At 39.4% G+C, this 13,962-nt stretch overlaps 1 protein-coding gene across 1 annotated transcript; it reads right to left on the minus strand.

Annotated features, from left to right (window-relative positions):
* Nucleotides 1–3,309: 3,309 nt before the first annotated feature.
* On the minus strand, nucleotides 3,310–13,628 carry cep126 (centrosomal protein 126). The gene is made up of 13 exons (XM_022761497.1): nucleotides 13,549–13,628; nucleotides 13,198–13,254; nucleotides 12,888–13,007; nucleotides 11,155–11,300; nucleotides 10,938–11,049; nucleotides 10,545–10,716; nucleotides 7,863–7,941; nucleotides 5,979–6,929; nucleotides 4,646–4,764; nucleotides 4,223–4,292; nucleotides 3,669–3,878; nucleotides 3,481–3,545; nucleotides 3,310–3,393 (listed from the first exon to the last, which is right to left on the minus strand). The coding sequence occupies exons 1-13, from the start codon at nucleotides 13,626–13,628 to the stop codon at nucleotides 3,310–3,312; spliced, it is 2,265 nt and encodes a 754-aa protein (XP_022617218.1).
* Between the last annotated feature and the right edge of the window lie 334 nt (nucleotides 13,629–13,962).

The raw sequence follows: 13,962 nt of genomic DNA on the forward strand, positions 1-13,962 counted from the left end.
CTGTCAGTCACATAGCCTACATGCTCATGTTTCTAAACAGATGCACGTCTCAAGTTTAGTTTGTTCATTTACTGTTAGGCTATTTGTTCAAGTTATGTTTATTCTTTATTTAATGTCAAAACTTCGGCAACTTTAAAACATGTAACATGCAAAATAATAATAATAGGAAAAATAAAACTGTAAAATACACAGCATGCAACAGGTTTGATATAATGACGTCCTGGTATTATGGCATTCATCATCACGAGTTTTAAAAACTATTGTACTTCATTCGATTTATTCTATTCCTGTATCACTTTAATATTCCTGTCCTCCATTCAAATTTGTCCTGCTATGTTGTGTCCATTCAGGCGCTTTGAGGAGTTATTATGATCCATAAGTTTTTTAAGAAATGTAAAGCAATTGGCCTACTTAATGACTGTACTATAAGCCCACATATTTTGGTGTATGAATGAAGCACTGTGTGCACACATGCTTCCAGTCAAGAGATGTCCATTATTCGGATGAAAGTGGTCATTTTCACATCATTGTAACGCAGTCAGACACATTAAAGAGATGGACTGCAGTGTCCCGGCAGCCCTGAAGGGACCACCCACTTAGCAGAGCTTGGTCACTTTTGGTCAACATCTCTTCATCCCTCTGAAGCGACTCAGTCTCACTGCGCTTTGACTGGATGCTGCGGGATATCAGCAGAAACGATTTGCTGGGCTCTATTGTCACCCTGCACTCCTGAAACGCAGCGCGGCTGTACCAGTTGTCCCGCTTTGGTCTCGTGTTATTATCGGATTTAGTGACGCACGGTGTTGCTACAGGCAGATGGGCAGATGGGCAGATGGGAGCTTGAGTGCCCCCTATAGTGTCTAATGGGTACATACAATCCATGGGGCATCATAATAAACCCAAGCAAACTTTGTGTCTCTCTCACAAACACACACACACACACGCTCTCTCTCTCCCTCACATGCACCTTCCTGCCCGCCTTTCCTTGAAAATGAATTCATCAAGTACAATATGTAGGAAATAAGTTACTTTGAGTAGCTTTTAGTATTTTTATCATCTATAATTTTTCAATTTTATGCTTAAAATCTTGCTTTTCTTTCACCCATTTTTACCTCAGTGAAACCTGCTGTGATCCAAACAGCTCATATCAATATTTTGTCTTCATATGCAATATTGCTGAGCACAGCTGCAACCTGTCCAGTCAGTTTTAATGTGTTTACACGCATCCTTGTAATTACTCAGTATTCCAGAGCATGAGCCACACCAGACACCCATTCATTGCATGTTAAATGAACTGTAACAAAATATGACAAAAGACTTGTGAGATTAAGCTTCACAACAGACCAAAATACAAGCTTGAACTTGCATCTGTGGAAACGTCTTCCCTTATTTTCAGCACTCTTGCCCTTTCTTGTCGAGTTTCTGGGTGTTGTGCTGGCAAAGGCTTAAATGTCATTAAGCTCACCATTGTGTGGTATAATGACTCTGAACATTAACGACAGTAGGCCAAAGGGAACAGATTTCAGAGTAAACCTGCAGTGGAATATTGAGTAAGAGTTTGGTCAATGTTGTGCAGAGAGTTTGCACAGATGGACGCTTACTGCACATGATTTTGCTGCTTTGTTAATTTGTGCATGTGCATTCAGATTTATCCATTCACCAATGAAAGTGAAGGGGTGTTTTGACTTTGTTAATACTGTTCTTTTATGCAAGTACAGTACACTGAGGTGAAATTCACTTGATGAAAAGAAAGGTGGAGATGAGGCCTAGTCATTTGGCTGTGCTGGTTGTTTCTACTGAAAATATATTTAATTCAGTAACAGTTTAATATGTAAAAAGTCAGCACTGAACTATTCAGATAAAATGTCAGTGTTTTTTTTTTCCTCTTACCACCTAATGACCATTGGATTTAAAGTGACATCAATGTCCTGTCTCAAATAACAAGAGTGGAGAATCTCTTTGCACACAACCCGTCTCCTGCCAATCTGCTGCTGCGGGCAGAATCAAAGCTGAACATATTGTTTGCTGTTTTGGTGAAACATAACAAGGAGGTGATGCATGACTCTACATGGCAGCAAGACAACACAGCCACATCATTGTTTACAGCTCCTTGTTGAAACATTTAAGAATTAATGCATGCAAAGAACCAGAAACCTGCAGTTAAACCAAAAAAAGTTTCATCACTGTTGGGAATCTGACACTTCAAATGAGCTTTGGCTTCCTCCACCTCTTGAAGCAAGTCCTAGCAGGCTGACTGAAGGGCAAAACCAGACATGCTGGTGAAGGAGGGGCAACTGAATTCACATCATTAATCCCTATAGCTATTTTCTCCCTGATGCACTCATTTTCTGGCAAGGGAGACAGAGAAACATTTAATTAATAACTATCTTATTTCACACATACACAATGCAGTAGCTGAGAATGCAAATTAAATAAATATAGTCTATAGTCTACTGATGAAATAGGACTTAAAGCTAGAGTAAAGTTCAGGTTAGATGTAACTGCAGCAGAAGGCTGGAAACTCTGTGGCAGCTCACCTTGTTGAGCCAGTAGGTTGAGTCTAGTGCACAAGACATAATCATCCTTTCTGCAGCCATCAAAGACAGACAAACACACCTTCAACGTTGCAACACCTCTCTTCATAAACTATTTCAGGTCCTCAGTCCAATTATTGACTGTGCTATGTATGGCTGAGGAAGTAATGATACTGCTGAACACACTGCACCCAGTCAGTTTATCAGTGCACTGACAACAAGCTTTATTCAGTTCACTTGCCAATATGGTCACAAAAGAGTTTCCATCAAATTATAATTTTACTATAAAAAAATAAATACAGAATAAGACATCTTTGAAAAATAAATTTTAATCTTAATTAATCCTAATTTACTGTGTATACTTTGCAGTCAAGTCTTGTCATGTGTCAATTTTAAGAATGGGCTATTTGCATTTGTGAAATAAAACAAATTGAAGCCAGTATGAAAGGCACTTAGAATTTGATTGCTTAATAGTAAGTGGCTTAACAAAAGCTAAAGTAAGTTTTTTATTACTATGTGTTCTTGCCTAGGCCGATCAAAAAAATACAAAACTAATTTCCACACAACAACTTTGAAATGGGTCTCATTTTGCTTTATCTCTACAGTCCATTGTGGCTGGTCTTTTAGGTTTTGAAGATATTCCAATAGGCACATTTACTTTTAAAAAAGACTAAATCCATTTTACAGGGTAATAAAGTGCTTAGTTACACAGTATGACGCAAGATATAATGCACTGATGGGAGTGAAGGCCACTATGGACCTCACATGCTTTAAGTCAGAATTTCTTCAGGTATCGAGAGCGGTTGTTAGCTGAAGATGCACGGTGCTTGAGATGGTTTGTGACTTTAATTTCCTTTGTCTGAAGAAAATAAGGAATAAAACATGTCAAACAAAATCACATTATGTGTTGAGGCAAGCAATGTATCCCTGAGAAATTCATACTTACAGAAGGTGCATCAATAAGTACGAGGCCTCGTGTGCCAGTTTTGCTAGCTACATGTTCTCGCACACCTATAAACAGTAACAGACAGGAGTGGTTATCTCGCATTGAAATGACAACAATAACAACACTTTGCATTAGGCCAGAGTTGATCAGTTATGGCATATTGCAAACAACCTTTACAAAGTGCTTACAATGCAGCTGGTGGTTAAGTCTGTCCAGAGAGAGTAGGATTTTCTGCTCTTCAAAGGAAATGCTGGTGAGTCCCTGCTGTTGGCTGTGCTGCAGCACTGTTCCTGGACCCTGTGTTTGGGCTGTGTCCATGGCAGCTACAATATCTCTTTCTTCCAGTAGGCCTTCAGTATGTACTTCAGCCAGGTGTAACTGGGCTGCACTTTCCAATGCTGAGAGCGCAGGCAAAGTCAGATCAAAGGCATGCATTCTCACCTGTTTCCACTTTACTTTAGTTGGGTTTTATGCATTTATATGTAAAATACAGCTGCACTGATGTCTTTCTAAATTCCTGATGTCCTTGTTGCACTGCTGAAATTATTAAGCATGGTATTGTCTCAGAACATTAACTCTACTTTCACATTATCTCTATGAACTTTATGTATGATATACATGCAGGAGAGATGTTTTATGAAATATGGAACTTGACAGGCAGGCATTTTGTAACACTTATAGAAATTCAGTTTGTTTTAACTTTTATAGAAACATAAATGTAGATATACAGTGAACACAATACCTTCATCTGTAAAGGCCACGTTGCAAGTATTGGAAAACATTCTGACTGGCTCTGTGGGCTGTTTCGTTGGCTGCACAAAACAAAAAGGATGTGTTATGTCAGGCTTAGGTTAACCTTACACAATATTTATGTTTATGCACATTTTCTAGGTGACAGGCAAAATCACAATAACAGGTAGAGCAAGTTGTAAACAAAAAGGTTATGCATCAATGCTTATTTTTTGTAGAACAATGCCTGCTTCAGTCCATCCGGAAAATCTTGTATTGAGATTCATAAATAGTGGCATCTTGTCAGTTTTACTAACACTAAGGACAGCATGAAAGGGACTGCACAACTGATTCAACAAGTTCAAACACACCCATTTACTGATCTTTAGCAATTATTCACAATCTTCCTCCCCACAGGGCAACTGCATGCATATACCTGAGAGGGCTGAGGAAGCCGTCTATTCCCTGAGCCAGAAGACTGCCTGCTCTGCTCCACGCAGTGTTTCCTTACAGCTCGCCCACTCTCCAGGGCCTGTCTTCTGAGCATTGTTTTTGCTGAAAGAAGATGTATTCGCTGGAATCATTAAAATAACATAAAAAATTATCTACATCAATATAAATGATAATGTTAACTAGTATGTGGTGAGTCCAGGCCCCAGTAAAATCCTTTAAAGAGGATGAATAACAAAATAGTTTCCATTTCACTGAAAATTATGACAGATAATGCTACACTTGTGAATAAGAACTGCATATATGTAGCATTTTTCTAAACAAAGTCAATAAATGGAGCAAAACAAATACATTAAAAGATGGCTGTTATATTGAGGAGACACACATCGCTGACTCCAAGGTCAGTGAAATTGAGAAAGCAGACCTGAAAGCCAACAAAGTAGATGAGTTTGTGACCTAAAATACAATGTGCAGGAAAAGATCCCACTTAATAACATTGTACTGTAATTGTTGTTGCTGTTCTCGCTTTTGTTGGGGCTTTCTGTTTTGTCCTGCTAAAAGCAAGCAAAAAATGAGTTTGTCTATATTATGTAGTTCAACCTGGATCTGTTCAGCTGTGCTGTTTTAAATAGTAGTGTCCAAATGTATGTAGAAGCTCAAATTAAGTAAGTAATTATGTTAAAAGTATTAACAGTACAGAGTGATACAGTGGAAAAATATGGTTCAGAGCCATTGTTTGATTTCACCAGTAGAAGGAGGAAACAACAACAACACTATAGCCGTTGATGGAAACATGGGGCGGATTGGCATGGGCTCCAGGCAAGGCAGACAACAGGTCATTGTGAAACAGGTTTTAGGGTCGACTAAGTCCACTTTCACAGATATTACTGGCTTCCTTTTCTCTAGATAAGTAATAAACACTTCAAGCCCACTGACTTTTCAATATCAAAACATGAGATGACGCAAAAAGAACACTATGTCAGTTATTATATGAGTTGATTTGCAAATTGGCAGTCACACAAACACCACGCAGCTCATTCACTAGATTTTCCTTCAATGTGATTATATGTGAAGACAGTTAGAGACAAAAGGACAGATTCAAAGGCTCATTGAGTTTATAATTGTATGTTAAGGATAAAGTACAAAGGGGATCAGTGTGTTGTACTGTAGCTAATATTCACATTGTTAACTTGAAACTTGAAGTTTTATAGCTAATGAGTAGAAACAAATAGGCTTGAGAGAAACTGCATGCAAATCTCTGCAGACACACAAACCAAGCCTAAGCTGTGTGAGGGGCTGTCAGCCAAAATATACATTACCGTCCTTGGTGGCTAAGGCGCTGCGGACACCGTGCCAAAGCTGTGAGATCTCCTCATCCGTGGGGGTGCAATCTAAACAGAGGCCTTTTTCATTGAACACCATCCCTCTTCTTCTACTGCAGCCATGAGTCTCCTGATGACCTGAACTGAGTGTACCCTTCCTGTTGCCCTCGGAGACAGGGCATGTGTACGAGGGCGGTAGTGGTGTGTACATGACAGTACTATCTGTTCTGATTAGATGATGTGTGTATGGTGAGAAAAAGCCTTCTGAGGTGTCCTTGTGCAGGGCCTGCTCTAGGGCTGGAGCTTGTTTACAGTTGACACTAGCATGATCCATGCCATATGGAGTCTTAGCCATATATGCCGTCCTTTCTTCCACCGATTCTATCCTAGGAGGTGGGCAGGGCACCATGATCTTCCCTTGGGTTTTGGCAATCTGATTCACCTCTGTGGCAGATTGAGGTCGTATGACGGTGCCCTTTCTAGTCCGCGAGGAAACAGGACCCACTCCAACTCTGGCAGAGCGCTCTCTCCAAGGGACCTTGGGGCCACCGGTCCTGGTGCTGCCCCGCGGCACCTTGACCTCGTCTGCTCGTTCCTGGGGTAAGCTGACTTGAACCCCAACATCTGCCCACGCTTGCTTTGTAAAGTGATAACCAGTGGAAGCTGGAGGGGTCACGCTGGGTCCAGGCTTGGAAGCCCCTGAGACTGTAGTGAGACTTAGCTGGTGGTCTTCTGGGTTTTTCTTTGACTGAGAAACATTGGAAGACTTGCCTTTCATCTGTTTCATTATGTTCTGTGCTTTGTCCTCTTTTCCCACATGTACCTCGTCAAACCAGCGCAGCTTCTTTTTGATAGCGTTGTTGTTCTCCATGTCCTTTGTCTTCACCCTTGTCAATTCAACACTATCTCTGATTGCTAAAGCTACTTGTTTTGCAAAAATCAAATGCCCTGAACCATATACACATGTAGTATCTCCTGACATATATTTGGACTGCTTTTTAAGAATTCCTTTAATGAATCTGACTTCACATACTGAATGAGATGCCCCCATTGAAACGGGCAACTTTTGTACTTCCTCCTCAGGACACCTAAGGCATTTAAGAGTATCTGACTGAATGTTAGACAAGCATGTGTGCTGCACCAATGCTGTATTAATGGGCTTCTCTGTTTTGGGCTCTGAGTTTGAAACCTTATTGAGGTTGTTTATGGAAGCACTAGGCTCTTTCTGGGATGATGGATAGTGGTTTTCTTTTCCTGTTTGCTGAAGAGTCCCTTCTCGTGAGACATTATCTGTTGGGCTATCATTCAGGAAAATATTTGGCTTTGGGGGAGACCCAAACAAAATGTCTTTACTATTGCCATTTTTGGCAGGAAAAAGAATCTCTGTAGCTGATGGCTGTTTTAACTGTCTGTCATCGTGGACCCTCTGCTGTCTGAGATCCAACAGAGACTCTTGTTTCGGACATGAAGACTCAAGTGCTGTGCTGTCCGTAGTAACTCTATTTGTAACAATGATGTTGTCATTGGGACTGTTTTGTGGGGAGGTTAGCTCAAAGTGCTCTGGGTCTGAACTAATAATTTCACAAAAAGTTAATAAGTTGCAGTTGTGCAGAGCAGGTTGGGTTTCTGTTTTAGGCGTCTGCTCAGATGTGAACCCCCAAGAAGCTTTAGAAATGTGCATCTTATGGTTAGGCCTTTCAGAGTCCTCTTGCTTTTTCTGCTTAAACTCGGGAAGTTTTCGCGATTGGGTCAAGTTATCACCAAGAAGCAGCATTGCTGACGAAGTTAGGTCTGATGTTGGAAACAAATCATTTTGCTTCCTCAGGTTTAGATGTGGCTTCTCTGAGTCAAGCAAGAATAATGAATAGGAATTATTTTTACTGTGGCTGGGGTCCTCATTCTCCAAACTGTCCTTACATGAAAGGCTTTCAGAAATACAGCAATCAGACACGTGGCTGTCCTGAAAAGAAAGAGAGGTGAGGAATATCAAATAATAATACGATTTATATTGTCTCAAATGTGATAAGAACTCAATGAAATAAGAATTTTGCCCTTTATATTTCTCCCAAAAAATTAATTTTTATTGATGATAAGCACACCCAAACTGTGCAGGACCATTTAAGCTCATGATGAAAATTCTGTCACCTGAAGACAGAAACGATTAAATGTGATTATGTAGGTGTTTTGTACATTTGCTGAGCTATAGTTCATGAGTACATAAATTATTATTGTAAAACGGTCAACAACTAGAAAATAGGCAATATCCTAGACTTAGTATCTCACTGCAGTCCAGTCCAAATATCACATATATCACATATGGCAGGAAATATCGCAATATTCAATATTATCAAATATCGGCCCACAACTACTAGAAAACCATCCTGGTCAATTGAAGGTTTCAGACTGGTCTGCTTGCTGGCCATGAGATCCCACTCCACTTTCTTAGGTCATTTTAATTCACATCTCACACAATAGTTGCGGATAGTAACAAAGCTGGGATAGTACAGCAGTGAAAAGAAAGAAGCTTTGGAATGGAGTTGGATCAGTATGCATGTTATATACAAGGTCACGGGTAAGAAGGGCATTTTACAGATTTTCCAATAAGAAATGTGTTGTTTCATACAGATATCTGTATTTCTGAAGTGTTGTGGTGGGTCCAGTCCAGACATGTAAGTTTTTATGACTTGAAGCTGGTGCAGAATGCTGCTGCTAGACTGCTAACTGGCACCCGGAAGAGAGACAGCATTTCACCTGTACTTGCATCCCTGCACTGGCTACCAGTCAAGTATCAAATTTAATTTAAGGTTCTTTTATTTGTTTTTAAAGCTCTACATGGTCTGGCGCCCCAGCACATCTCTAACTACCTCTGGCTTCTTTCCATCCCCATATCTCACAGATCCTCAGACCAGCTGCTCCTCGCTGTCCCTTGGTCAAGGTTTAGGGGGAAAGGTGATCTTGCCTTCGCTTTAGCTGCCCCAAAGCTTTGGAACAGTTTACCTCTTTTAATTGTGTGTTTCTCCTCCATGGCCACTTTTAAGGCTAAACTGCAAACCCACATGTTTTCTCAGGCTTTTGAGTGTCCTTAAGGTTTTATTTTTCACTTGCAGCCTTCTGTGTTTTATATTTCAAACTCTTCCCCGTCTGTTAATGCCTATGGGAAATGTTTTTTAATTCATCTCAAATGTTCTTGCATTTGTTTCCTTTTGACTGTTACCACTGTTATGCTATTTCTTTGTATTTTATTGTACAGCACTTCGGTCAACTCTCGTTGTTTGAAATGTGCTTTATAAATAAACTTTTTTTTTTTTTTTGATTATGTGAGAGAATAGAGTCTCATTCAAGCATATCAAGCCTCACACTATGCTGCCCTGTGCTGTCTGTCATTGATGGAGGTATGGCAGTAATTTTTCACAAAATCCAATCAGGGGACTATTACAGTTAGTACAATTTGAGACAACTATTGACACACACATTTCACCAGAGGGTGCTAAAGCTTGTGACAGCAAAAAGGTATGCTACTGGTTCAGGAAATGACACACTGCTGCACCCTAGGGGTCTACTTGTGTAGAATAATACTGTAGGTACTTGACCTGCCCAACATTATAATCACTATGAAAAATAAAAAATAGTTGTTGCTCAAATATTCAGTGATTAACATAATCAGTGCACTCAGTATTTCAAATTTCTTTCCTCACACACCACATTGGAGACATTAATATCTGAACCCCTGTTTTACTCATTAACATGCAAATATACATATTACTGTAAAGTGTGCCCAGAATCAATATATCATCCTGCAGTGGGAACATATGGTGACATTACACAGCTTCTATCAAGATATAAGAAGACCCATATAAGTGTAGAAAACTACTGGATGATAGATGGTTAAGTAAGATTAAATATTGAGAGCACTTCAAGTAAAGTTTTTAAAATAAGTTATTAAATATCAGGGGATCTTTGATCAATAGATCAATGTTTTATAAGCTGATGAGAGTTAAAGTGAAATTACTGACATGGTACAAAAGCTACTAAAATGCAGAACTGAGAGAACTCCTAGTTAGTGACAGTGTGTCTACATGCTACACGACTGGCTGATCACCAAAAAAAACTGTTTGCTTAAAATTTCCAATGACAAATTAAGTGTCAGTTCAAGATTTCATTTCTTCAACTTGTAATTTATTTCAGTTCTGATGAACTACCCTCTGTCATCTGACCTTGTTCATGGTTATTTTAAGACAGGAACAGTCAGACTTCTCTTCAAAAAGCCCAGTGTAGACACTGCTCTCATCCTTAACAACTTCTGCCCATTTTAAAACTTCTAAACTTTAAGAAGATGGTAGCCAAGCAATTGCAGTCTGGTTTAGCACAGGTATTTTTCTAAGTAATCTTTTAACAGCAGGAAATGGTCACTCCATTGACTTACAGCATTAGTGGGGTGTTTGTGTGAGAGAAAACAACATCTTACAACATAGAGCACTAGCAAGAGGTGAGATAAAACCTCTTTGTGAGGATGCCAGAAAAATATTTTATGTCCTGTACATTCAAATGAAATAATAAACATACCCGTGGACTGTGATCTTGTAGCCTCTCTTGTGTCTTTCCAGTTTCTTGACTGTTCTTGAAGTATGTCATGCTCTGCTCCTGAAGCAGTTTAGTGTAGGCCTCTACAGCAGAGAGTGCTTGGCGGTGGGAGGATTTAGAAACTGTGGGAGGCTTGGGAGAGGGAGTGCAGCTTCTTCAAGAGAAAACAGAAAACTATAAATAAAATTTGTGACTTCTCCAGCCATTAAAAAGGGTACATTTTATGTGTACCCTTTTTAATTTGTAATATTACAAATCAAAATTTACTGACAAAAATATCACCAAAACAATGAGAATTTGATCCAGAGTGGTGATGGGGCTATTTTTATATGTAGGACACATGAGAATGATATGATCAATAATCAGACTTTTTACCTGCTAATGTTAGAGGTGCTGCACAAGAAAGAGGACTGCCGGGTGTAAGAACTCAAGCTGCCTTGAAGTTGACTAAGCGCATCTTCAATATTTGGGACATTTCTTCTAAAAGCTAAAACACCATAAAGGAAAACATACAAACAAATTGAAATGTGTCAGGACGGTTGTGTGTGTTATTTCTCAGTTCTAAGAATCATATGTAAGATACATCACTAACATTGTCTACGTCTCTGAGAAGGAGGTAGATGGGCTCTTTGGAAGCGCTCAGTTGCATCCTGTACTCGCTGTCTGCGTTGCTGTAAGATGTTCTCTCTCAGCCGCTGTTCCTGCACATCCCGCTGCTTCCGTCTCTCCTCCAGGGCCCTGAGCCATGAAAAATAGCAGAGCATGTACCTGAGGCACATTTTAACTGATTAAATCTAGACCAGCCTTGTTTTATATTCAGAAACCTGAGTCTGTTCCTCCAGATATGTTTTCAACACAGTCATTAATAAATTAAAGCTACCACTCACTACTGGGTTCACAGAGTAAGCCAATAATAACACCAACGGGGTCAGTCAAGTTCAGCATCTTTGTTTTTTTCTTTTTCTTGAATTGACAAAAATGGTAATCTTTGACAACAAGAGCAGTGTACATTTTAAAACACTGTTGACAACCAGAACAAAAAGTAGCTCAAGCTTTTAGTTAACACACTTCTGTTCTTCACTTCTATTAAAAATAAACAGAATCTTTATTACTGTATATCTAGTATCTAATATCTTGATTTATAAGTGCTTCTTATTGGAGCTGAAAAGTTTGAAACTCCACAGTTTTGAAAAATAATATGATATTAAATTTGAGACTAATACAGCAAACACAATCACACAACATGAAGAGGTGTCACTTTAGTTCTCATAAATTAAATTTGCAAACATGTTTCTGATTACTATGGCACGGAGGGAGGCAAGCAAATATTGACAATCAAAACCTTTTCTTTAGCACGGTGCAAGAAGTCATTTTTAATTTAATGTCCAAATTTTGCATTTCTGATTATCAAGGTAATAATGTACTATGCACTTTGCATTATTTTGGTTGCCAGCATCAGTGTGATCTATAAAAATGATAATAGAATTCAATATTGCTGCATAAACTCTGACAGTCTGTACAAGTTTGATCAGTGCATAACATTTTCAATCATGACACACTGTCATGTGGCCACTGTTTTCCTAAGTGAAACAAAAACAAATTCAATTATATGTAATGTTAAAGGGATAGCTTATTTACCTCCTTTAAACAGAACAACAAAACACCAATTGTAGGTTGCTTTTTTTCTTGTGCAGACATGTTAAGCTGTTAAACATTTAACATTATGTTTAAGAAATAATGGTCACCTGCCTCTGTAAAACCCAAATCTGTCTATGATATTACCAGTTTTTGATATTACACAACATATCTGACCACCACATATCCACATGCTTATATTAACCAAATTCTTAGTTTAAAAACAGGGACACTCATTTTTATCCCCTGCTTATAACTTTAGAAATACAAATTTAGAGGGTTATTAATATCTGTAAGGGATTTCAGCCTCAGACGGGGCAGAACTTAGCAGCTTTGGTCGTCAGAGAGGTGACACTTCAGTCACTGCTCTGACCCACAGTTACCCTCTGGGCCAGCAGATCTATTTCCAGGTCTAGACTGCAAAATCCTGTCAACGCCATCACTGCCTCAAAGGTGCCAAGCCCAGGACAGAACCATAAGTCGTCTGTCCAGGAGGTGCATACTATAAAGCAGGAAAACTGCATCTACTTCCGGGAAGAAATGGAAGATGCTTTACTGGCTGTCTGTGCAGGTTTGGGCTGCAAAATACAGACAGTACTTTGACCTGAAATGGCACACACAAACACACATCTGTTAGGGCTAAAATATAAACCACAATGCATAGGCTAATTATTAGACACTATAACTGACTTCTGGCGTCGGTTTGTTTCCTGGGAAAACTTGCGAGCTCGGGCTTTGCATAACTTCTGCTCTTCAACCAAAAGTTGTCTCTCATCTCCCAGGCCTCCATCATCTCCAAACCTCGAGTTTCTACGAGTCAGGTGCTAAGGAGAGCAGTTTTAAATGGCAGCGTGTGGATATGTTTCACCTTAATGTAACCTTATTGTAGTGATTCCTAGGTTAATTTATATGCTTTTTTACATTTGCCTTAACACAGGTGTACTGGTTTAATACACATTTCTATAACTACAGGATAAATAACTAAACGTTTGTAGGATACGAGTGGTACAAGAAGTTGTCCTGAAGAACCTGCATCCTCCGAGGCTGTTGGTCCTCGCTGACACCGGGCAGACATACAGGTTCAGCTCCCAGCAAAGCTCTTAGCTGCTAACCTGTCTTGTTGGTTTCTTTTTAGCTAACGTCAGCGGTACTCCACATTAACTCAATCAACCCTCAATCAAATCGCTCAGGGCGAAGATAAACTTAGACAGAAAATGTTCGCAGCAACTTTTCCTGAAGAATGACGGCCTCGTTGGTCGTTTAAAAAAAGTAATAATCGCTCCGTCTACGTTGACACTTTTCTAGCGGTCTCACCAAGTCTGTCTGTGTACAGTCCCTCCATGATAGCAACCAGGGACGCAGTTTCTTGACAACGGGCACCGTGGTGATTATACCCGCCATGTCCAGCAGAGGGCTCGATGATGAGTGCATGCTGCTTTCAGGTACACCTGGAAGTGTCGTAATATATACATGAAAACAAGGAGATGAAGAAAACAACCAAAATGATAGAGTAATGCTGTTAGGTTTAGATGATACGTGATTTAGTTTTAATTTTGCTGTTAAAAGATTAGGAAAAACTGCGTATGTGAAAGCACCATAGGCTGTAGTCGTGTAATATCGAAGTATAACAATCGTATGATTTGATGATATGATAAAAACTTTGGTGACCAGTAATTTCGCACATAAAGGCATACAGTAGTCTGACTGAAGATATAGGCCTATGGCCTAATATATAAAATAACCCTAAGTAAAAAAAAAAAGAAAA

The sequence above is a fragment of the Seriola dumerili genome, unplaced genomic scaffold (assembly GCF_002260705.1).
Source record: "Seriola dumerili isolate Sdu_G_001 unplaced genomic scaffold, Sdu_1.0 BDQW01000413.1, whole genome shotgun sequence".
Taxonomy (NCBI): Eukaryota; Metazoa; Chordata; class Actinopteri; order Carangiformes; family Carangidae; genus Seriola; species Seriola dumerili.

Excerpts from the sequence above, each read along its gene's own strand:
- cep126 (XM_022761497.1), bottom strand. The coding sequence starts at position 13,628 with ATGCACTCATCATCGAGCCCTCTGCTGGACATGGCGGGTATAATCACC. Across the intron at positions 13,008-13,197 it reads GACAACTTCTTGTACCACTC|AAACTCGAGGTTTGGAGATG; the intron begins GTATCCTACAAA and ends CCTGACTCGTAG. Across the intron at positions 11,050-11,154 it reads TTCTCAGAGACGTAGACAAT|CTTTTAGAAGAAATGTCCCA; the intron begins GTTAGTGATGTA and ends ATGGTGTTTTAG.